We start from the raw sequence: 22,914 nt of genomic DNA, 5'->3' as shown, positions 1-22,914 counted from the left end.
AATAAACATTTCAGTGGGCCCTAGGAAGTTTTTAATGGTGAGCGTTCAATGATGGATGTTTCCTATGATGTGGTCCACTTAAGACTTGGATTTGTTTTAATTTTTTGTAAAAAGCGTAAAATAATCTGGAACAACTGATGGACGGAGTGGATGTACAACACGTATCAAGGTTGGCCCCACGGTTGGAGAAACATCCAATACGAAGTTACACGAGTCACACATAATCCGCTCCACGGTAATCGCCCGCACGAGTCAACGACAAATACCAGAGCTTTCGCTGAGAGAGTAACATGGATACTCTGGCAGCACGAAACACTTTATACACATGCACTTAAAAATTCCATACGTGTGCATTTGGTAACGAAAAATACTGTACGAATTTTGGGTCCGAAATTCGATGGTTATTATGCCATAAATACATTGGGAGAAAAAAAAAGGGACATGACTTAGCATTTGAATGACATCTAATGGACAGCAATGAAAAAGTTTCAACCGTCCAATTTCAAAAAATAGATAGCCATTGACCAGATATTAGAATTATCTCATCAGACCAAAATTCGTTTTTCAATCTATCCTTGTTGGGTCCCAAGATTATCATGGTTTTATTTGAGTTATATACGTGACACGTGTGCAAAGTCTGAGCGCATGTGTATGTACCATTACACTCTGGCTGAGTATCAATAACCCCATAGAAAAGCTGTAATACTGTCTCTAGCAATGCCATGCTCCGTACGTTTGAGAGAGAGAGAGAGAGAGCTGATATCTCTTTTACGGCTGTTTTTGCACTCTCTCATCTCTTATAAACACCCAAATCCTCTCTCTCATCTCTCTCCTAAAAACCCAAATCCGGCCATCAGATTCTCTCTCTCTCTCTCTCTCTCTCTCTCTCTCTCTCTCTCTCTATTCCTTACATCTCTATATAATGAGAATCCGCAACAGATCCATGCAACTGTCCTTCTCTCTCTCTCTTCCACCCCTAACACCCTCAGATCTACTACCCCATGATAAACAAGATCAAGATCAAGAAGACCCACTAACAGTACCCAAGGAAACAAGATCTGGGTTGCACCCAATGGCGCACCACCTGAATGATCGATCCGACGGCTTAAATTCCATATTGATGATCAACAAGGGATGTTGCATGGTCTCTCCCCCCATTGCCGAACAATTAGAGGTGAGGAATCTCCATTCCAATTTCTCCTTGGGTGTTGATATTTACACCCACCTTATTTATTTGATACACCCTTTTCTTTTCTGCTTCGGTATTGTATTACCAAAAGTAGGAAGAAAGGGTGTACCTATTAAAAGTGTGGATGGTTTTTTATCATCTCCCTCATATTATAGAGCACTACTCATCTAAAAACAAAACCCAAATGGAAATTTCAACCCCATATTTTTATCATGTAGTAATTAATAAATAAATAAATATGTGGGTATGTGATTTCATGTGTTTTTGCAGGCCATAGGAGGAAAAGAAAAGGAAGAGGAGGAGAGATGGAGTGCAGGAGAAGAGGGTTGTATGAGGTAAAAAGAAATTTAAAAAACAAAAAATCAACACCTTTAAAAATCTTCAAGGGTACAATCATAAGGGCAGCATTTCATGTTAAATCATCCACATTCCACAATCTGGACCACTGAAGGGCGCACACACAAAGAAAAGGGTCCCCCCCCCAAAAAAAAAAATAGAACATGGAAAAGTATATAAAAAATAAATAAGAGCATATAACTTAAGGGTAGGACCCTACTCATGGCTCAGTGGTAGACACGGTGTGTTTCAACGCTGAGGTCATGGGTTCGAGTGCTCATGTGGTGTGTGACTGTAAGTGTGTTTTAAAAAATAACTTATAAGGGTAGACTTATAATTTCGTCCCATGCCATTGCAATAACTAGTGCTGCATGTTGTATGGCAAGCTTGGATGTGGGATATTCATGTTCCAGCTCATCTAGAATGAGTTTTTGCAGTGTGGGTGTGTGCGTATGTTAAAAGAAAAGAAAAGAAAGGAAAAAAGAAAAAACTGGCCACCAATGGTGCATTTTAGAATAAGAAATTGATTGTAGCTGTAATAAGCTTTGGTGTGTTGGGCTGGTAATCTTCCATCTGAAAATGGTAATTTCAAAAACTAGTGGTACATGTTGCATGAAAAATATAAACAAGTAGGTGGAGTTAGCCCTAGCCTTGTGGGCTAACAGGCAAAAAGGTGCATTTTGGCATGAGAAAATGGTCTATCTAAAATAACCCATGTTGCATTTTGTTCATAATCTTTCGAAAATGGTAATTGGATTAACATGTTGTTTTCACATCCATCCATATAATCCATGGCAGTTAACGTAGTGGGTGCGTGGAAAAAAGAGAAGGGGTTGTATTTTTTCATACTCTAATCTTTGAATCCATGAGGAGAGAAGTGCTTAAATGGAAATAAAAATAATATTAGTGAATGAACTGACACTTACAGTTATAGGGCTCTGGCTCCAATCTACCTTTCATCAAAAAAGAAATTGACACTTACAACGTATCTAATGTGCTTATATAAATAAAAAGGCCCTAAAGTCTTAATTTAACTTAAACTATACAACTTTTATGAAAGAATAAACTTACTAAAAATAGTAAAAATGCATTTAATCCTACCCAAGCTTGTAAAAAAAACTCTTGCATAACCAAAACAAAGACTTTATACCCCAATCAGAATCTTAAAACCCTAAATTGGCAAAAATGTAATAGCATGTTTTGAATGTTTTTTTATTCTTATTTTTTTTAACACACACATACTAACACCCACCCACACACACACAATGGGTACTCGAACCCATGACCTCAATGTTGAAACTCACAGAGTCTACAACTGAGCCAGACCCAATAGCATGTTTTGAACTTAAATGCCATTTTGACCCAAAAAATGGTCTTTTTTCGATGAATTCCTCGAGGTCAACTGACTATCATTTGCCACATTTTACGGCCCGTCCATAGTTTTCTAACAACATATTAAATGCACAAATACAATAACCAGTCGCAAAGTTATAGGCGTTGCAAGCTATAATGCATGTTTAGACCACCTTTGTCCAATCATGGCCCTCTAGCCCAATTCCGTGCGATCCTAATACTCCATTAACTCATCCCTAACCCATCCTACATAATAGAGATAAAGAGTTAAACCTTATCTTGTTAGTGATGCATTTTGGAGAAGGAGACTGATTCTAGCTATAATGAACCTTGTTATGTTGTGTTAATAATCTTCCATGATAAAATAGTAATTTAAGAGTAGTGAAAAAATAATAACAATTTCAATATTACTGTTTGCATGGCGGATTGTGGTGCTTGGCTTACAGGAGCATTTTAGAATTAAGATATATATTGATATGAGTTATGATAAGCCTTGGTGTGTTCGGGCACTTTGCTGATTTGTGTGTTTGTATTGTAACTGACAGGAACGCAAACGTGGATTGTGAGGGTCTACAGACCACTTCAAACCTCTCATTTTCTTGTCCAGGTGATAGTTCACCACCATTTTAAAGTGAAGAGTTAATTTGATACTCTGGCTAAGGATGATGCTTGATACGAAGGCACTTAAAAATGGTACACGTGGCAAATATTAACTCGAATTAAACCAATTAAATTATGGAACCCGCTGTCACTAAGTTCTATCATAAATCAGATTATATTAGTTTTAACAACTCTAGCCTCTGATTTCTGGACACTTGGGTTTTGAAATAAGACCATATTAATTGTTTAAAAACGTTGGACATGTAATCCAACAGAAGAGAGAAAATAATAATTATGTAACAATAATTCTCATGAGAACTACGGCCACATTGAATTCAATTTTGAGTTCCGGTTTGTATAGCAAGTGGAAAACTCATATTTTTTCATAATATTCATGATGGAGAGTAGGTAGCAGACACTTCCACAGCAAAGATGACTAGAGAAGGCCCGATCGTGGGCATAAACTATCCGAACAGTCACAACCTTAAATCAGTCATATCTTGCAAATGGGATGAGTTTTTCGATATATTATATATGATTTTGGGGTAAGACCTACTTAAGCAAACCAAGCCACTACGTAAGGTTGTCCATGCCGGATTTGCGAGATTCCATCATATCAACGATTAAAAGCATTGTTTAGTTTTGTTTACAAATAATAAGTTTTAGTTTGAGTATAACTTTTGATCCTTTGAGTTGTAGAAGTCGTGCCCAACGTGAAAAGGGCTTAGAAAAGCTAAAGAGAATAATGTGGTTGGGCCAAATTTAACACTTACTATTTTTAACCAAAAACCACCAAGTCTAGTAGGAATAGAGGTCGTTAAGTTTACTATTCATAATAAGTCACGTTTTTAGGGTGTTTGTGTTGGAGTCTAGGTCTAAAACTCCAATCTAGATTTGAGTTCCTTATTTAAAGAGTTGTAATTTCATTTTTATCATCAATTAAGTCATTTCAAATTTATTAGGAATTATTCTTGTTTTTGTCCCTTGTGGATTTGATAAAAGTTCAATGAGGAGTCTAGAGAGCTCCATGGATTTGGAGTAGTTATCCCCTAAGGAAGACAGTGATCGAACTATTCACATCCCTCCCTGCACCAAGTGGTATCAGAGTGAGAACTCTCCTCGAACCAATGGCAACTAACAACAGAATGGCCCAAATTTTTGTGGACGGTGATTCAGGGATTTGTTATCTATTGGAAAGAATAGAAGCTTTCCACTAGGAGAGTCAGTTGACCATGCAATGATTATAGGCAACCCTCGATCGTATTGCGGATGCACTAATTCCGCCTCGAGCCAAAGGCGGCACTCAGCCACCCGTTATCACTATACGACACAACCCTGTTTTCCATAGAGCTCTTCCAAAGGCAAATAGCAGGGCTATCTCAGATAAGTCAAGCTTCGGCGATGAGGACATTAGTGGCATCATTGGCCGACGACTGGAACATGGAGACAATCGACTAGATCGTGCTGAACGAAACTATTGAGGTAAGGCTGAACTTTCCAATTTTAATTGCTTATTACATATAGAAGATTTCCTCAATTGGTTAACTGAAGTAAAGCGGTATTTTGATTACAGGCACATGCCAAAAGAAAAGAAAGTGAAATTGATTGCGTTCAGATTGAAATTCAATACTTCTACATAGTAGGAGCAATTACAATTATAACGTGTCCGACAAAACAAGGCGCCCATCTGATCATGGCCATGGATGAAACGCCTTCGATCATGATCCTCCCCAGTGATTACGAGCAGGTTATTCCAGCAATACCAAAATTGCCGGCAGCAGAATCAGACCGTCACAAATTACATCGAAGAATTCCAGTGATTGGTAACGTAGAATGATTTGTCAGAAATCGAATCGTAGAAGGTAGTGCAATTAATAGGCAGTTTACGACCAACAATTTAGGACCGAGTTCAAATGCACCCAATCGGGACTGTGGATAAAGCGGTTCAATTAGCGGGTATGGTAAAAACGCAACTTACAAGAGTCCTTACTAGGCCTTATCCTTCGACTCGGGCCCCTATGGTAGGTCATCCGTGGGATTCGGTGCTGGCCAAAGGAAATAAATCAATAGGAGGTCGTTTTCAACTTCCTACAACCACAAACGGTGACATGCGAGCATTCCATTTAGGCCTCAACGTGTAGCGCCCACAACAGTAGGTCCAAGTAGGATGCTAAATCCTTGTAATCGGTCAAGGCCAAACCATTGTTTCCATTTTGGCCAACCGGACCACTTATCAAACACCTGATCTCAACACCTTGCAATTCACTTGGCCATTAACGAAGGAGGTGTTGAAGGTGGAGCAGTAAAAGAAGGTCCTCGATTTGATAAGAATGAATAAGTCATTGAATAAAGAGCTGGTGACGAAGAATGATTGGTCGAGGATCATGAAGAATCCTTGGTCGTGAAGTGATTATTATACACTCTAAGGAAGGAGGTGCACTCGCAGCGGCATAATATATTCCACACGCGGTGTACTGTCAACGACAAGGTCTGTGATATGGTCATAAACAGTAGCGGTAGCGAGAACATCGTCTCAAATGTGATGGTGGACAAGTGGCGTTTATCTATAACAGAGTAACATTCCCCCTACTCGATTGGCTTGATAAAAAAATGTGAACGAAACCAAGGTAACTAAACAATGCACTATCTTATTTTCAATTGTTAGGAATTATAAAGATCAAGTACTTTATGACGCAATCGATATGAAAGCATATCATATGTTACTCGGTCGACCATAGCAATCGGACCGTGATACAACCCACTGAGGACGAGACAATGTCTACATCTTCGTCAAGGACGGTCGCAAGATTATCCTTACCCTTATATATGGCACCAGAGAACCACCCTTAGGCTTCTGAAGTGGAGGGGAGCTTCCTCCTAACCACTCAAAATTTTGTAAAGGAATTTAAGGAAACCGATGAGGTGTCTACTATGGTGGTAAAGGATAAGGAATCGGAACCCTTAGACATTTCACTAAGTTTAAGTCCGTTGTTGAACGAATTCAAAGGCCTGAAGAGTTACCCGATGGATTGCCCCCGTGTGAGACATCCAACATTACATAGACTTCATCTCTCGGGTTGACTTGCCCAACCGCCTTCATTATCGGCTGAGTATGAAAGAGTGTGAGATAATTTAAGGGCAGTTGGAGGAATTAATTTGTAAGGGTCTTCTGAGAGTGATCATAAGCCCATACGTCGTGCCAGCTTTATTAACACCAAAGAAAAATGGGAGTTAGTGCATGTGTCGACAGTCTGGTAATTAACAAGATTACTATTAAATACCGGTTTCTGATACCATAGTTGGATGACATGTTTGATATGCTAGAAGGAGCCAAGGTATTCTCTAAACTAGACCTGAGGACCAAGTACCATCAGATTTGTATCCAACCTAGTGATGAGTGAAAGATGGCATTCAAGACCAGGCATTCACGTTCGTTCTGAAGTACAAGTCAAGGCAGTAGAATAAGGTGGCTGATATGCACTTAGTCGTTGTACATCATTACTGGTTACGATGAGCAATAAGGTGGTCTACTTCGACTATCTCAATGAGTTGTATGTCGAGGATGGGGACTTCAATGATGCATGGATGAGGTGCCAAGTGGGTCATCCCAATAACCTATGTATGCAAGATGGTTTCCTCCTCAAAGGGAACCAATTTTACATCCGCTAAAGTTATCTAAGGGAGCATATTATCCAAGAGCTACATGGAGGTGGCATTGGTAGACACCTTGAGTGAGATAAGATGCGGGCTCTTGTTGAGGAACGGTATTACTTGTTGCAATTGGTACATAACGTGGATAAAGTGATGGAGCGATGTCGCATTTGTTAAACTTTCAAGGAGCAGTTTTAAAATACGGGCCTCTACACCTCGTTACTTGTACTTGACAGCCCTTGGGAGAACTTATCTGTGGATTTCATGCTTGGTCTCCCATGAACACAGTATGATGGATTCGATATTCATGGTGGTAGATCGTTTCTCAAAGATGACGCACTTTATCTCATGTAAGAAAACCATTAATGCAACATATGTGGTGAATATATTCTCCAAAGAGGTCGAGCAACTCCACGGGGTTCTCGAGACCATTACTTTTAATCGCGACACGAAGTTCATTGGTCACTTCCAGTAGACTTTATGGAATCGATTCGGTACATGACTTCAGTTTAGTAGTGCCTACTACCCGCAAACCGATGGGCAGACTAAAGTTGTAATTCACACATTGAAAAATCTCATCCAATGTATTTCAGGTTCCACACTGAATTAATATGATTTGGCCTTGTCTCAAGCTGATTTTGCATTCAATAATATGATAAGCTGCTCGACATGGAAGTCTCCATTATATATTGTTTATGGTCGAGTGCCCCACCACACACTTGACCTAGTCCCTTTACTCAAGCTCCCGAGCATGAGCATTGCAGTAAAACATATAACTGACTAAATTGTGGGCATTTATGTGGATGTGTAAGCCAAGTTGCAAGCTTCAAATGACAAGTACAATGAGCAAGCCGACAAGCATCGGCAGCGAAAGGTGTTCGAGGTGGGTAACAATGTTATGGTTCATCTATGCAATGAGAGATTTCTAACTGAGACCTACAACAAGTTAAAGAATAAGAAGATTGGACTGGTACCATTCCTCTAAAAGATCAGTGATAATGCTTACGTTGTTGATCTTCTGGATGATATGGATATATCACATGCTTTCGACGTTGCGGACCTAAACGAGTACCATGAACCGTAGCTGGACAAAAACTCGAGGTCAAGTTCTTTTGAAGTGGAGGGGACTGATGTAAAGTGAGTTGCAGACACTTTTATGGAAAAGATGGACCAAAGAAGGCACGATCAGAGGTGAAAACGATCTGAACATTAGAACCTTAAATCAGTCATATCTCGCAAACCAGGATGAGTTTTTTGACATATTATATATGATTTTAGGGTAAGAGGACCTACTTAAGCAAACCAACCTGCTATGACAGGTTGCCCATACCAGATTTGTGAGATTCCATCAAATCAATGGTCAAGTCCCATTTAACTTCATTTTTACTATAAATAGTATGTTTTAGTTCGAGTATAACTTTTGATCCTTTGAGTTGTTGAAGTTGTGCCTAACATGAAAATGTCTTAGAAACGTTAGGAGAATAATGTGGTTGAGCCAAATTGGACACTTACTATTTTTGGCTGAAAATCACAAAGTCTAGTAGGAATAGAGGTCGTATATAAATAGTAAGTTTACTATCTATAGTAAGTCACGTTTTTAGGGTGCTTGAGTTGGAGTCTAAATCTAAAATTCCATCCTAGGTTTGAGTTTCTTATTTAAAGAGTTGTAATTACGTTTTTATCATCAATCAAGTCATTTCGAATTTATTAGGAATTATTCATGCTTATATCCCTCATGGATTCAATGAAGCTCTTTGAGGAGTCCAAAGAGATCTTTGGGTTTGAAGTAGTTATCCACTGAGGAAGACGATGATCAACCTCATCACGTCTCTCCTTGCGCCAATTCACTTAGGGCCTGTTTGGATTCATGGGAAGTATAGGAAATGAAATAGTGTTTCCCATAAACTCACTTTCAGTTGTTTGGTAAGCCTTTCCTTGTGGGAAATCATGAAAAATACCATTTCCCACTTTCTATATTTGTAGGAAAATAAACGAACTTATTTTTCCACCTCCAACCCTAAGAAATGCATTTTCCTACTGTCTATGAAAATGAATTTCTCAAAGGTTAAGAGTCAAATGTGTTACTATCCATGTTCAATCACCTCACATGTGCCACATGTGTCAAATGAAACATTGTCCATCTTCAATCATGCCTCACACGTGCCACTATGCAATACGTGACTATTCATCTCATCTTATGCCCCACATATGTAAAGAGTTCCCAAATTGCAAATGTGCCACATATGTCACAATCTTTATTCTCATGTGCTCCACATGTGCTATTGTACCACATGTACCACCGTTCATCTTACTTATGCCCCACATATGCAAGGCACCCCATGCACCAATGTGCACATTTTCCATAACCCATTTTCAGTTCTCCAAATATACCACATGCTAATGGTGCCAATGTGCACAAGTGTTATCATCTAACCTTAGTGCCCACATGTCAAATGTGCTAATGCATGTCTTGTGCCACATGTGCCACCGAATAACTTCAAACACCTCACGTATATCATGTATGCTACACTTCAGCTTTAAGTACTCACATATGGCATGTACACCACATATACCACTATTCGCCTCTAAGCATCCCACATGAGCCACATGTGCTAATCTAGCACATGCTAGTGACTACCTAAAATGTTTTCAAGAATATATATATATATATATATATATATATATATATTGCTAAATATATATATATGAACACATATTCTAAATTTTTATGAAAATCTTGTTAAAAGATGAACAAGGAAAATAATATTTTCTTTTCCTTTCTTGGAAATTAGATTTCCCAAAAAAACACTATTTCCTTTCTCATGCTTTTTATGAATCAAAATGCCAAGAATCCAAAATATCAAAAAGTATATTGATTGTTTGGGAACTCTACTGATTTCTTTGCTATTAAAACAACACAAGTTATCACATCAAAGGAAGACAATTTTTCCTTGAGTTTGAGTCCCTACATCGGTGGTAGGCTCTCAAGAGTAATTTTAACACGAGGTCTAGGGTTCAAGTACCAGTAGGTAATGAAATGCACTATAGCATGAGTGTGTGTGCATGTGTACAAAAAATAAAAATAAAAAGGAAGACAATTTTCCTATTGTTTCCAAATTAACATGGGTGAGCAGATCTAGCAATCTAGTATCTGTATCATCAAATAAGAGTATTCTTCGTTCATAATACATGTAAATTAGTACCCATAATTTGAAAAGTATGCAATTTCTTAGGAGTTTCTAACTGCCTGCATGTCATTCACTGCACTTTGCCATAGGACCAAAACATTTCTCCTTTAAAATCTTTGCAACTCATCCACCTTACAAGTGACATGCATGCACAAGTCAATCTACCCCACTGATATTGAGATGACCTGTGATTAGAGCATTCAAAAGCTCGTGTTTCAATGCATCACATGAAGATCATCATCATTGATTCAGGCAAGTCACTGTTTGGATAATCTCAAACACAAAATGGCCAAAGAGTATTTGTTGATTCTAATAAAAATAAACATCTTTAACCTAGGTGGATGGATTTGACTATCCAAATTGTTTCGAGCTTTTGGACCACTTTGGCTCATCGAATTTAGAAACAATGATCATCACAGGAAGAGCCAAGACCTCAAATAACTTAGGATCGAATTTCAGCCCCAACAAGGCCCAGATCAACCCATGGCCTACCCATTTGTCTAGATCCTCTCGCTTTTCTTGCACCACTATCTTTGATTTTCACCCATCAAACAGGTGGTCCAGATTGTTCGATCATGGCAATTTGAGGGCTACACTCCATCCACGGTGGACTCCACAGTTTCAACCATCTAGATCACAACATTTGTATCTCCCTTGTATGGTGGATAAGTCATAACCAATGCTTTTTATCTAACTGGATTTCTTATTTTCCAAATATTATTGAATGGGAGCAGCAGCTGGGAGATGGCAAGAAGAAGAGAGAGCATTTCCATTGAAGAAGAGAAAAGGAAGCATTGACTGGGGAGTTAAAGAAGAGACTACAACAGAGAAAGAGAACAATAACAACAACAACAACAACAAAACAAACAAGAAGTTGGAAGGAGTTTGGATCCATGGCAATGTCAAGAAGAAGAAAGGCAAAGCTTCTGTAGCAAAAGAAGGTTCGAGGTGCAGCCGTGTAAATGGGAGAGGGTGGAGATGTTCGCAACAGACCCTCGTTGGATATTCATTGTGCGATCACCATCTTGGAAAGGGAAGGTTAAGAAGCATGGCGAGCGTCCGCAGCGGCGTCTCCGCCGTAGTAGTTGCACCAACGAATAGCAGCAGCAGCAGCAACAACAATGTGGAGAACGACAACGACAGGTTATCATTGCTATCCTCATTGTCACAAGGAGAAGAGAAGTTGGTGATGATGCTGAAGAATAAGAAGAAGAAAAATGGAATGGTGAAGGCAAGATCCATAAGTAGCTTGTTAGCTAGGGCAAGCACACCAAGGAAAAATAGCCTCAAGTAGCTTACAATGCTTATTAATCTAGGGTTTCCACACTTGCCAACATGGCACACGTGTGTGGAATCGGAACCATTCGTCAGTGGAGGTGTAGGTACCATGTCCTAGCGTGAGAATGAAGTTTGTTCAATGATCAGGTGGGCCCACACACGTGCGGAAATGAGCGGTTAGAGAAAAGATTGCCGGCCAGCCTTCTATGTTCAGATGTACACTTGTGGCCCATCTGATTAGGGTTCCTTGTGGGACGCCAGTCTAATGACCGGAGCTGATTACACACGTGTGCTGTGGACTGCCTTTTGGATAACTCCACGTGTGAAATTGTTTCTATGTATCTGATGGAATTTGATATTGTTATGTTCGTTTTGGATTGGTTTTGAGAGTAGGAGAGGAGAGGGTTTTGTGAAGGTGTGAGTGTGTGGTCGTGGGGATTTTGATTTTCTTTTGGATCTGTACCTTTGTGGGTTTTCTTTAATTGCACACGTGTGTGGTGGACCTGTCATCCCACACGGAGGCACACGTGTATGGGATGGATCAGCCTACATTATTTAATTTTGGCCTGGTCAGGCCATTTCGCACCTAAGATGGACCACCATACAAAATAAGTGGACAGCCACAAGTCGGTTTGTTTTGTACCGGGAATGATCAAGTGCATTCGAGTTTCGAGCTGTGTGGGGCCGTCCGTGATGCTTGAGTGCCATCCAAGCCGTCTATTAGATGTATCTCCTCGTAGTAGGCCTAGATTCCAAAATTCAGTCTGGTATGTTACTTAACTTGGCCACACCGAAGGGAGCAATTGAAAACATTTGGGAAGGGGACTCCCACCACAGAAACTTCCAGCTGGAATGGGGTTCCACCATGTTCCATCTACCCTTTCATCAGGTGTGCCACCCAAGGATAAAGAGATAAAACAAAATTGAGTCCATTCCAAAACTCAGGTGGACCACACCACGTCAATAAATTTACTATGATTATACGTTGCTTTCTTGTGGTGTGTCCCAGAGTTTTAGATCAGGATGATTCTCGGGATGCACAGTGAACATAACGAGGCATACCAGATGGAAGGTGTGGATTTAACGTGTACATTACAGGTGGGCCCCACACGGTTCAAACGCATGGTAATTACCATGTCTTCGAATGTACGTACGTGATCATTCCCGACACATTGCACGTTTGATCTGTGATAACGGTGGGCCACGTCATAAAATTACTAGGGACCGGAGATTGTTGGACTGATCCACTCACTAGGTGGGACACACGCGTTGATGGATCCAAGCCGTTGATTGTGCATTGACTTTGATGGTGTAGTTTGCCTGATGAATAGACCATCCTGGCCGGGTTTCACCCCAGGTGATCTTTTTGGTGCGGGCCACCTTTCGAACGGCTTGAATGTTTTGCATAATAGGAAAGAAAGCATTGTATGTCAAAAGTTACACATGCAACGCCATAAGTCAACACATCTCCTCCAACACTAAAGGTCTTGGTATCGATCCCTAGCTGGGGTACACACTGACATGGGTGTGTACTAACAAGCTAACCCAAAAAAAAAAAAAAAAACACATCTCCTCCAACAATATGTTAGGAAAATCTAGAGCAGTTCACCAACGCTTCTCAAGAATTTTCTTAATGGTGTGTTTTGGTAAGAGAATTATAAACGTTAAATGAAAAAATAAAAAAATAAAAAAATCTGTCAATGTGAAAAGCAGAACGTGAAGATGCATTATGGGATTATTTTGGTTGATTTTCATGCAAATGTCTAAAAATCAACGGTCAACAATAAAAGGCACTTCATTTGCCATTGGTATGCACATGGATTAGCTTTCTTTTATTTTTAATCGATTTCCTTACGAAGAAAAGTAAAGTAATGATGGGCAATTTCTACTACTATTTTTTCCAATACAAAAAACGAAAACACCAATCCATGAAAAGAAAATCCTTTTCCTGCAACTTGTACATTCCCAAGCAGGGCCATTGATTGTGCAATTAAATTGTATGGAATTGTATTACATGAAATTAACACCATTATTGCACACTGATAGCATGTCTGGAAATACCATGGTAATTTGATAGTTGAATCCCATATTTGAGACCAAATTGTTATTTTGCAAAAAAAAAAAAAGTATCGCATTTGATGGGGTTTTCCTCCTCAGTTCAGAGGAGAGATTGGGTAGCATGGTGTAAATCAGAAGTGTTTTACCGCGCTGCTCAACCAATCGAGTGGGCTGCTCGATCGGTTGAGGGTGGTGCTCGACCAGTCGAATAGCGCTCGACTCAAAGTCCAACGAGCAAATTGGTTTGGGACCCATGATGCTCAACCAGTCAAGGGAAGTGCTCCACCAATCGAGTGGGCCGCTCGACCAGTCGAGAACCCTTCTCGACTAGTCAAGGTTACGCAGATTCATTTCCGGATTTTGTGCAGACTGCCTAAATTTGAGGCGGTTTCGCAAGAGGTGCGAAAGGGAGTTGCCTAAACTATAAATAGGAGTCCCTAGGGCTTTTCTAGGTAATGCAAGTGAGTTTCCTAAAGCTTTGCAAGGGTTTGCTAAAGAATTTAGGGTTATCAAAGGTGTGTGTGTGTGTGTGTGTGTATATGTGAGAGAGAGAGAGAGAAGAAGCTTGTGGAATGGAGGTTTTGCTCGTAGAAGTGAGATACTGTGCACTCGACATCTCAGCGCTTTTACATCCTCGTAATCCGTGAGATCTCTCCGTTTTTCTTTACTCTCTTATTGTTTATCCGCTCCTGCATGAGTGAAGAAGGTTTGATCCAAGCGAGGTGTGCTTATGATCGGTTGTAACGTTCTCCTTCATAATGGATTGTTGATCTGGACTAGGTCCCGTGATTTTTACCTCTTTGAGGGTTTTCGACATAAAAATCTCTTGTGTCGTATGGTTTTGCTTTGATTTATTTCATTGCTTTATCATCTCATAATTCTGGTGTTTTTGGGAGGCTAAATCCTAAGGTTTTGTGCAACGGCCCCCAACAAAATAGCATCAGAGAGTCCAGGTTTATTGAATAAAGTGGGATCGGTTCTAAATTATGCAAGGTGGCTCATCAAGGATGATCAGTCTCAATGGTTCTAAATGGACCATATAGAAGGCTAAGATGGAGGACTTACTTTATTGCAAGGATTTGTACGCTTCAATCCTTCGCATATAAGCAAAGACAAAGGATATGATAGACGATGATTGAAAGAAGTTGGACCGAAAGGCAGTGGGGTTTATTAGACAATTGTTGGACGATTCCGTATTCTATCATGTGTTTTAGGAGACCTCAGCCGCTAGCCTATGGCTGAAACTACAAGGACTATATGAGAGGAAGACAGCCGGTAATAAAAAAAATTTGATAAGACGACTTATGAATCTTAAGTTCAAAGATGGTGGTTCTGTGGCTGAGTACATGAATGAAGTCAGCAATATATTGAACCAACTCACCGCTATGAAGATGGTCCTAGACAATGAATTACAAGCTTTATTATTGTTTAGCTCATTGCCGGATAGTTGGGAGCCATTGGTGATGTCTTTAAGTAACTCCGCGTCAGACGAAAATGTGTTCATGAAACAGGTAACTAGCTGTCTCTTCAATGAGGAGACAAGGAGGAAGTCTCAGGGGTCTACTCAGTAAGAGGCCCTTGTGACACAAGATCGAGGGAGAGGAAAGAACAAAAAAGGGCAAGAAGGCCCAAGATAAATCAAGAGGCAAGTCGAGTACCAGAAAGGATGTTGAATACTGGAATTCTGGCAAGAAGGGCCACTACAAGCATGAATGTCGTAATAAGAAGAACGACAAGAAAGGAAAAGGAAAGGAGAATGAAGATGAATCAGACTCCACTGCGGTCACTTCAGATGGCGACGTTGTAGTTATTCTTTCAGCAGATCATGATGTTTGTCTCATGGCTATGAGTCAGGACACCGACTTGGTGATAGACTTGGGAGCCTCGTCTCATGCGACTCCACGTAGAGATTTCTTTACAAGCTTCAAGTCAAGTGACTATAGGACCGTGAAGATGAAAATTTCTGGCGTATCAAATATCGTAGGGGTCGATGATATTTGTGTGAAGACCGATGTAGGCTGCACATTAGTTCTCAGGGATATGAAGCATATCTCAGACCTTCGCCTCAACTTGATATTGACGGGAAGGTTGGATGATGATGGCTATGAAAACTGATTTATTGGTGGGTGATGGAAGCTCATCAAGGGTTCATTGATCGCAGCCAGAGGAAAGAAGTGTTGCACCCTTTATAAGGCAAGTGTCAATATGTGAAAGGGTGGGTTGAACGCAGCAAAAGATTCAGCTATCAACATGTGGCATAGGCGTCTAGACCATATGAGTGAGAAAAGGCTTCAGCTACTAGTAAGGAAGCGGCTCCTTCCAGACGTAACAGGTATACCTCTCAAAACCTGTATTGATTGTTTATCAGAAAAACAACATAGAGTTTCATTTGTTAAATGTGTTTCTCATGTTAATAAAGTGCATGCATTAGATTTGGTTTACTCTGATGTTTATGGTCCTATGAGGACAAAAACCTTGGGTGAGACATTGTATTTTGTCACTTTTATAAATGATGCATCTACGAGGGTTTGGGTTTATGTTTTGAAATCCAAGGACGAGGTCTTTTGTGTGTTTAAGTTGTTTCATGTTATGGTCGAGAGAGAGAGAGACAAGTGGATCATTAAAGTACATTCGCACTAGCAATGGTGGTGAATACATCAGTGACTTTAATAAGTATTGTAAGTCCCTGGGTATACGGCATGAACAGACAGTTCTCAAGACCCCCCAACATAATAGTGTAGCTGAGCGAATGAATCGCACCATTGTAGAGAGAATCAGATGCATGTTATCTCATGCAAAGTTGCCCAAGATGTTCTGGGGAGAAGCAATGCACATGGCAGTGTATTTGATAAACAGGTCTCCATCAGCCCCGTCGAATGGAGCAGTGCCTAAGAAGGTGTGTAATGAACAGGATCCATCATACAATCATCTCATGGTGTTTGGATGCAGGGCATCCGTTCATGTACCAAAGGACGAGAGGTCCAAGCTCGATATGAAGATCAGGCAGTGTGTGTTCTTGGGGTACGATGATGAAAAGTTCGGTTATAGATTGTGAGATCCAACTGAGAAGAAGCATGTCAGGAGTAGAGATGTGGTATTCTTTGAAGATCAGTGTATAGAAGACATTATTAAGCCAGAGAAAAATCAGCCTAGTTCAGGTGAGATAGAGGACATGGATCCGGTTATTCCTCCAGTGGTGCCTGATTACAGGGAATACAACAAGGTGCAGAGGACGAGGGAATTCCTACAGAAGATGGACCGAGGGAGCAGCTTCCACCTGATCCACCTGTTAAGCCACAGGTGAGGAGGTCATCTAGGGACAGACAGCCGCGAAAGAGGTACTCACCGCATGAGTACATTATGCTCACTGATGAGGAAGAGCCAGAAGATTATTCTGATGCCCTAGCCGACGAGCATAAGAGGGAGTGGTTGAAAGCTATGCAAGAGGAGATGGAATCCTTGCATAAGAACCACACCTATGATATGGTGAAATTGCTTAAGGTAAGAAAGCTCTGAGCAACAAGTGGGTGTTCAGAAAGAAGATTGAGCAAAAGAATTTACAAATGAGGTTCAAGGCCAGACTTGTAGTGAAAGGGTTCGGTCAAAGGAAAGGTATAGACTTTGAGGAGATATTCTCACCAGTAGTGAAGATGACATCCATACAGGTGTTGCTTAAGTTGGCGGCTAGCATGGATTTAGAGATAGAGCAGTTAGATGTTAAAACTGTCTTTCTCCATGGTGAGCCAGAAGAATAGATCTACATGCACTAACCAGAGGGGTTCGAAGTTAAGGATAAAGAGCATATGGTGTGTAGGCTAAGGAAGAGCTTGTATGGGCTGAAACAAGCTCCACGACAATGGTAAAAGAAGTTCGACTCGTTCATGTTAAAGCATGAATATGAAAGAACGAAGTCAGACCACTGTGTGTTCACGCGCAAGTTCTCAGATGGTGATTTTTTAGTTCTGTTGTTATACGTTGATGACATGCTCATAATGGAAAAAGACATCAAGAAGATTGACAAGCTAAACAGGAGTTGGGCAAGTCGTTCGCGATGAAAGACTTGGGCCTAGCTAAGCAAATCCTATGAATGGAGATAATCCGTAACAGAAGCAGTAGGAAGCTTTGGCTGTCATAAGAACGATATATTGAGAAAGTCCTAGAGCGGTTTAATATGAATGCAGCGAAGCCAGTTAGTATTCTTCTAGATGGTCACTTCAGATTGAGCGACAGGCAGTGTCCCAAGACAAAGGCAGAGGTGGATGAGATGTAGAAGATACCCTACGCATCAGCGGTAGGAAGATTGATGTATGCTATGGTGTGTACGCGCCCAAATACAGCATATGTGGTTGGTGTTGTCAGTCGGTATCTTGTCAATCTAGACAAAGAACATTGGGAAATAGTGAAATGGATACTGCGGTATGTAAGAGGCTCATTCAGGTTGAGCCTATGCTATGGTGATAAAAAACTTGTGTTAAAGGGCTACACAGATGAAGATATAGCGGGTGACATAGATTCCAGGAAGTCTACATCGGGATTCATGTTCACGTTTGCAGGGGGAGCAGTCTCTTGGTAAAGCAAACTACAGAAGGTCGTAGCATTGTCAACGACAGAGGTCGAGTACATTGCAGTCACAGAGGCATGTAAAGAAATGCTTTGGATGAAGAGGTTCCTACAGGAACTTAACCTGAAGCAGGAGCAGCACATGGTCTATTGCGATAGTCAAAGTGCTATACACTTGAGCAAGAATCCAAGTCAGCACTCCAAGTTGAAGCACATAGAGATTCGGTATCACTAGATCAGGGATACTTTGGAACAAAAGGTGTTACAACTTAATAAGATTTATACGGACGATAACGGGTCAGACATGATGACCAAGGCTTTGCTCAATGGCAAGTTTGAAGTTTGTAGAAACCTGGCTAGCTTGAAGAAGGTGAATTCCTCCTGAGTCGGAAAGGGAGAGATTTCATGGAATTTTCCTCCTCAGTTCAGAGGAGAGATTGGGTAGCATGGTATAAATTGAAAGTGTTTTACCGCGCTACTTGACCGGTCGAGGGTGGTGCTCGACCAGTTGAGTAGCGCTTGACTCAAAGTCCAGTGAGCAAATTGGTTTAGGACTCCATGGTGCTCGACCAGTCGAGGGAGGTGCTTGACCGATCGAGTGGGCTGCTCGACTGATCGAGAACTCTGCTCGACTAGTCGAGGTTACGCAGATTCATGTCCGGATTTTGTACGTACTGAGTAAATTTGAGGCAGTTTCACAAGATGTGCGAAAGGAAATTGCCTAAACTATAAATAGGGGTCCCTAGGGATTTTTTAGGTAATGCAAGTGAGTTTCCTAAAGCTTTGCAAGGGTTTGCTAAAGGGTTTAAGGCTATTAAAGGTATAAGAGAGAAAAAAAAAGGAAGCTTGTGGAAGGGGAGTTCTGCTCGTAGAGATGATCTACTATGCACTCGACATCTTAGCACTTCTACGTCCTCATAATCGGTGAGATCTCTCCATTTTTCTTTATTCTCTTATTTTTTTATCTGCTCCTGCGTGAGTGAAGAAGGTTTGATCCAAGCAATGTATGCTTATGATCGGTTGTAACATTCTACTTCATAGTGGATTGTTGATCTGGACTAGGTCCCGTGGTTTTTACCTCTTTGAAGGTTTTCCACATAAAAATCTCTTGTGTCATGTGGTTTGTGCTATGATTTATTTCATTGCTTTATTATCCTATAATTCTAGTGTTTTGGAGAGGCTAGATCCTAAGGTTTTGTGCAACGACCCCCAACAGTATTAAGAGAAACCTGAATTCAATGGATCATGGAATTGTAATCAACGTACCAAATTCACAACCGATGTCTAACACATGTATGCATATGCAACTCAAATGTCGCATGTAACAGGCACATATGGATGGACGGCATGGATAAAATACATGCATCAATGTGGGGCCCACAAATGTAGTAGATTTTGAAATCTATCAGAAACCCATAGTATTTACTTTTAGAACTAGATTATAGAATACTTGATTAATCTAATCTTTCTTATCATTCCCCGATGCTGGATGGAATTTGCATCAGACTTAATACAATTCTCCACCACATAATTCTAATGCAGCCATTGGTATACTAAGAAGCTAGTACACCAAGAAGTAATGTATCATATTCAAGTTTTCCTCTTATATATGTGGTAGTCTTTCATAAGAGGGGATATTCAAGAGTTATTTTTTACAAGCATTTTATTTGTGAGTAGAGTGATTCTTCTCTTGTTGAGTGAGTGACCCCCATCCCCTTGGGTGAGTGAGTCCCCAAGCTATCTGTTATTGGGTGAGTGATTCCCTAACTTGGCCCTTAGGTGAGTGAGTCCCCAAGCTATCTATTATTGGGTGAGTGATTCCCTAACCCATTGGGTGAGTGAATTCCCAAGCTATCCTTTATTGGGTGAGTGATTTTCCAACCCCCTTACGTAAGTGAGTCCCCAAACTATCTCTTTTTTCTTATTCTCATTCGCCGTATGTACTCTTGATCCAAATTATAGCAACAAAGTTCTTCTTTCTATATCTTTATTGTATTTCCTTGAGAGCTACATCAAATTCCACATTCCAAACAGGATTAGGTGGTATTAAATTACATTAGGTGAAATTAACACCATTATTACATGATGAATATATGTCTAGAAATACTGTCGAATTTTGACTGTCTAATCTCACGTTTGGGATCATATTCTTCCTTTGGTAAAAATTGTCTCAAGTGAACCATTGTTTGGTGAATCATGGAATTGTAATCAACGGACAAGATTTCATAATTAATTCCAATCACCTGTATGCATTTGCAACTCGAGTGTAACATGTAAAGAGGGCATAGGGATTGTTGGTGTAGATAAAATAGATGCATAACGTGGGCCCTGATGGGGTTTTCCTCAGTTCAGAGGAGAGTTAGTACAGCTGGTTGTAAAACGGATGTCTTTCACCGCACTACTCGACTGGTCAAGTAGGCTCCTCGACCGGTTGAAGGGAGCTGCTCGACTCAAAGTCCAGTGTGCGAGATTTTTTGGGCTCCACCAGTCGAGGGTCAGGCTCGACCGGTCGAAGAGGTCTTTCGACCAGTTGAGGACCCGGCTCAACTAGTCGAGGGTTACGTAGATTCTGCATGGATTTTGTGCAGACTGCGTAAATTTGAGGCGGTTTCACAGAGGTGCGGAAGGGATGTTGCCTAAACTATAAATTGGGGTGCCTAGGGCTATTCTAGGGCAATGTGAAGGCTTTCTAAAGTTATTTCGTTGAGGCATTTTCACAGCCAAGGTGAGAGAGAGAGAGAGAGAAGAGAAAGGAAGCTTGTAGAATGGAGGATTCTGCTCGTAGAAGTGATCTACTGCGCAGTCGACGTCTCAGCGCTTTTACGTCCTCGTGATTGGTGAGATCTCTCTATCTTTCATTATTCACTTATTGTTCATCACTCTTGCGTGAGTGAAGAAGGTTTGATCCAAACGGTGTGTGCTTGTGATCGATTATAACATTCTACTTCATAGTGAATTGTTGCTCTAGACTAAGTCCTGTGGTTTTTACCTCTTCGAGGGTTTTCCACTTAAAATTTGTTGTGTCATGTGGTTTGTGCTTTGATTTAATTCATTGTCTTATTATATCCCATAATTCTAGTGTTTTGGGAGGTGAAATCCTAAGGTTTTTGTCAACGCTCCCAACAAAGTGGTATCAAAGCGTTCAGATTGGTTAAACGGAGTGGGATCAGTTCTGAATTATGGAAGGTGGCTCATCAATGATGATAGTCTCAATGGTTCTAACTGGACCATATGGAAGGCTAAGATGAAGAACTTACTTTATTACAAGGACTTGTATGCTCCAATTCTAGGCATAGCAGAAAAGACAAAGGATATGTCAGATGATGATTGGAAGAAGTTTAACGGGAAGGTGGCGGGGTTTATTAGACAATGGCTGGACGATTCCGTATTCCACCATATGTCTAGGGAGACCTCGGCCGCTAGCTTATGGCTGAAATTACAAGGGTTGTATGAAATGAAGACAGCTAGCAATAAGATTTTTCTGATAAAATGACTTGTGAATCTCAAGTTCAAAGATAGTGGTTTTGTGGATGAGCACATGAATGAGGTCAGCAACATATTGAACCAGCTCTCCGCTATGAAGATGGTCCTGGATGATGAATTACAGGCTTTACTATTGCTTAGCTCATTGCCTAACAATTTGGAGACATTGGTAGTGTCTCTGAGTAACTCCACGCCAGACGGAAAGGTGTTCATGGAACAGGTAACTAGTTGTCTCTTCAATGAAGAAATAAGGAGGAAGTATCAGTGGTCTACTCAACAAGAGGCCCTTGTGACATAAGATTAGGGGAGAGGAAAGAACAGAAAGGGCGAGAAGGCCTGAGATAAATCAAGAGGCAAGTCGAGTGTTAAGAAGGATGTTAAATACTGGAATTGTAGCAAAAAGGGACATTACAAGCATGAATGTCATAAGAAGAAGAATGACAAGAAAGGAAAAGGAAATGAGAAGGATGATGAATCGATTCCACTGCGGTCGCTTCAAATGGCAACGTTGTAGTTATTCTTTCGGCAGATCATGATATTTATCTCACGGCTATGAGTCAGGACACTGACTGGGTGATAGACTCGGGAGCCTCGTTTCATGCGACTCCACGTAGAAATTTCTTCAAAAGGTACAAGTCAGGTGACTTTGGGACCATGAAGATGAGAAATTCTGACATATCAAAGATCGTAGGGGTCGGTAATATTTGTGTGAAGACCGATGTGGGCTGCACATTGGTTCTCATGGATGTGAAGCACATTCCAAACCTTCGCCTTAAGTTAATATCGACAGGAAGGTTGGATGATGATGGCTATGAAAGCCTATTTGTTGGTGGGTGATAGAAGCTCATCAAGGGTTCGTTGATCGCAGTCAGATGGAAGAAGTGTTACACCCTTTACATGGCAAGTGTCAGTGTGTGCAAGGGTGGGTTGAACACAGCGGAAGATTTAGTTACTGACATGTGACACAGGCATCTAGACCACATGAGTGAAAAAGGGTTTCAATTACTAGCAAAGAAGCGGCTCCTTCCAAACGTGACAGGCATACCTCTCAAAACCTGTATTTACTATTTATCAGGGAAACAGCATAGAGTTTCATTTGTTAAATCTGCTTCTCATGTTAACAAAATGTATGCATTAGATTTGGTTTATTCTGATGTTTGTGGTCCTATGAGGACAAAAACATTGGGTTAGGCATTATATTTTGTCACTTTTATAGAT

The 22,914-nt window shown here is 40.6% G+C and overlaps 1 protein-coding gene across 2 annotated transcripts; it reads left to right on the top strand.

Annotated features, from left to right (window-relative positions):
* Positions 1–772: 772 nt before the first annotated feature.
* On the top strand, positions 773–11,987 carry LOC131227762 (uncharacterized). Of its 2 annotated transcripts, none has more exons than XM_058223566.1 (4): positions 773–1,174; positions 1,460–1,524; positions 3,424–3,485; positions 11,055–11,987. In XM_058223566.1, the coding sequence occupies exons 1-4, from the start codon at positions 923–925 to the stop codon at positions 11,609–11,611; spliced, it is 936 nt and encodes a 311-aa protein (XP_058079549.1). In that variant the 5' UTR covers positions 773–922; the 3' UTR covers positions 11,612–11,987. The 2 variants fall into 2 exon arrangements, with proteins under 2 accessions (XP_058079549.1, XP_058079548.1); XM_058223565.1 differs by having other exon boundaries at positions 774–1,174; positions 11,052–11,987.
* Positions 11,988–22,914: the final 10,927 nt, after the last annotated feature.

Source organism: Magnolia sinica, chromosome 15 (assembly GCF_029962835.1).
Source record: "Magnolia sinica isolate HGM2019 chromosome 15, MsV1, whole genome shotgun sequence".
NCBI classification, from domain to species: Eukaryota; Viridiplantae; Streptophyta; class Magnoliopsida; order Magnoliales; family Magnoliaceae; genus Magnolia; species Magnolia sinica.
This window is presented reverse-complemented; position numbering and strand designations above follow the sequence as displayed.